Below are 2875 nucleotides of genomic sequence, written 5' to 3' on the forward strand. Positions count from 1 at the left end.
CTCCTAGGCTTCATCAAAGCTGGAATTCCCCACTCGTGTGTCAGAGCCCTGACGATTGTAGCACTCTCTACAGGAGCAGAAAATGCAACAAGGACAGGACGGGTGACAGTGAGGAAAGAAGAGACTGCAGAGGTGAGTATAAGAAAGAGGTGAGTATAAGGATATATTTTTTTTATTTTTTACATATTACTTCTATTATGTTCTGTGGTCTAGAGACCCTAGAGTATTAAAAGGGAAATTTAATACAAATAAAATCTCAAAGAATGGAAATTCCTTGTAAAATCCTTGCAAAAAGGCAAAATCACATTATTATTGATTTAATAATTTTTATTCATCAATGTGTAAGGTTCCGATAACCTCATTTATTATTTATGAAAGTATAAAATTAGATTATTTAGAATTATATTAGTATTAGTATCACCCAAGTTTCACATGGTCACACACCCACTTGGTAACTGACTTTCAAAAATACGAGTTGCGGACTGCCGTAATCTTATGGCACAATTCTACGAGGGTCATCTCCACGTGGGGCTTATCAGCATCGATAATCTGTGTATGAGGCATTTTTTCTAGATATAGATTATTGTGATCTTTTAATGTTTTCATTATTTACATAATTCACTTTCTTACAAGAGACTTCAATCAGTTTCTCTTGTTTTCAGTGTATTCACTGAAAATGTGTGACGTCAACCAGACTGAAGTCACAGAGTTCCTGCTCCTTGGATTTACAGGTCTATATAAATACAAATTTCTGCTCTTCATCCCTTTCTTCTTCTGTTACCTGATAATACTGGCTGGAAACCTCCTCATTATAGTGTTGGTGTCCACCAATCACAACCTCAAAATCCCAATGTTCTACTTTCTCAAGCATCTAGCTGCAGCCGATATCCTTTCCACTACGACCATTATGCCCATGATGTTAAATATAATTCTAATGGACATGAAGGAGGTGCTAGTGTGGAGCTGCATCTTCCAGCTACATATCGTCTTCATATTTTGTTATAGCCCAGTTAATCTGCTCACTATAATGTCTTATGATCGGTACTTGGCCATTTGCAGCCCGATGCGCTACAATTCTATAATGCAACCTCATGTTTGCTTCAAGATGGTTCTTGGCTCCTGGTTTTGGATCTTTGTAATTTCCTTTGAGATGATTTTTGTTTGGCAGCTGGAGTTTTGTGGTAACAACGTACTTGACCACTTCTTCTGTGACTTCAGGGTAATTCTTGAATTGACTACTTCCGACACTAGCATCTTGACTTTGGTTGACTTTGTAATATCCATCATTGGTGGTGTCATTCCTCTTGGTTTAATTCTTATCAGCTATTTGACTATTTTCTTCATCATAATGACCCTTTCATCCACCAGTGGCTTGTTAAAAGCCTTCTCCACATGTGGCTCCCATCTCATCACTGTATGTATCTACTATGGAACTCTCTTCATTATTTACATGCCAACATCCAATGACAGATCATCGAGCACAAACAAGTTTTTATCTCTGCTGTACATTATGGTGTCTCCAATGATGAATCCCATCATTTACAGTCTGAGGAATCAGGAGATCAGGAGAGCTCTTCAACAAATGTTTAGAAAATGTTAAAGATAATCAGTGATATTACACATATTTATGAGACTATCTTAGCTAATTACTGTATTTCCAGATGGGGAAAGGGAGGAACTATAAATTTGTCTTCTGGATTTTCTTGACAGAATATTCACAATAAATCATGGATGAGATGATTCAATGACAATATTTTTTTCAGTACTTATCACATTACTTATCACATTTTCTTTTTTTACACAATTCCTCTATATATCTTTTTTTTTAAAGAATCACTCCTCCTTCTATCAAAGATTGCATTCACTTATACTATTGCAATCTTCCTATTATATGACACTGCGTACTTACAGTTGCTCATTTTGCCCTTCTACTTAATTAATTATTTTCTTTTCCTTTAGATCTATAACATCACGTGATTAAAAACTGATGAGCTGACACCTTCCAAGTTCTATATAGAAGCGGGTGGTCAATTTTCCCTTTATTAATCATAAGTCACTTCAAAAGTCCCTGGCAGGAGGAGAGAGCAGCTGGGTTAGGATTTAAAGAGAGGAAGGATTTTTGCAGAGAAAAGAGACTTCCTGTTTCTACATGGAGCAGAAAAAGGGAGAAGAATTAGCTAGGTAGAAAGGAAAAATGAACAATTGTACACATACAGTGCTGTATAATATGATAATTGCAATATATTAAGAGGATAAAATCTTTGATGGGAAGAGGGGTGCTTCTTTAACCTTGTTCATTCCTACATAAGTGAATGGTATTTATTGAAACTATAGATTGTTACATACATCAAGATATCGTAGAATACAATGTTAAAATTGGAGGGGACTGCCAGGGTCATTGTGTCCTACCCCTTGCTCATTGCAGGAGTCACTAAACCATTTCTGTCCAGCCTCTGTTTGAAGACTTCCATTTCATAGGAACTCACCACCTCTCATGGCAGCCTGTTCCACTGATTGATCACCCTCACTGTCAACATTTTTTTTTCTGATATCTAAACTGTATTTTCTCCCTCTCAGTTTCATTCCATTGCTTCTCAAGTTTCCATGTGCAAATGAGAATAATGATGATCCATCTACACTGTGACATCCTTTCAGATATTTGTTGACAGCTGTTAAGCCTCCTAGCCTTCTTTTTTACAAGTTATACATTCCCAGATCCTTTAACCGTTCCTTGTAGGACATACTTTGCAGACTGCTCACCATTCTGGTCGCTTTTCTCTGAACTTTTTCAATGTCTTTTTTAAATGTATTGTCCAGAACTGATGAGATTTGACCAAGGAGGAGTAGAGGGGGTAATTACTTCACATGATCTAAA

General features: G+C 36.7%; 1 protein-coding gene across 1 annotated transcript; it reads left to right on the plus strand.

Annotated features, from left to right (window-relative positions):
• The first annotated feature begins 676 nt into the window (after positions 1-676).
• On the plus strand, positions 677-1600 carry LOC143774762 (olfactory receptor 5G3-like). Its single transcript, XM_077262525.1, has one exon. It carries the CDS (start codon positions 677-679, stop codon positions 1598-1600), a length of 924 nt encoding a protein of 307 aa, XP_077118640.1.
• Positions 1601-2875: the final 1275 nt, after the last annotated feature.

Source organism: Ranitomeya variabilis, chromosome 5 (genome assembly GCF_051348905.1).
Source record: "Ranitomeya variabilis isolate aRanVar5 chromosome 5, aRanVar5.hap1, whole genome shotgun sequence".
NCBI classification, from domain to species: domain Eukaryota; kingdom Metazoa; phylum Chordata; class Amphibia; order Anura; family Dendrobatidae; genus Ranitomeya; species Ranitomeya variabilis.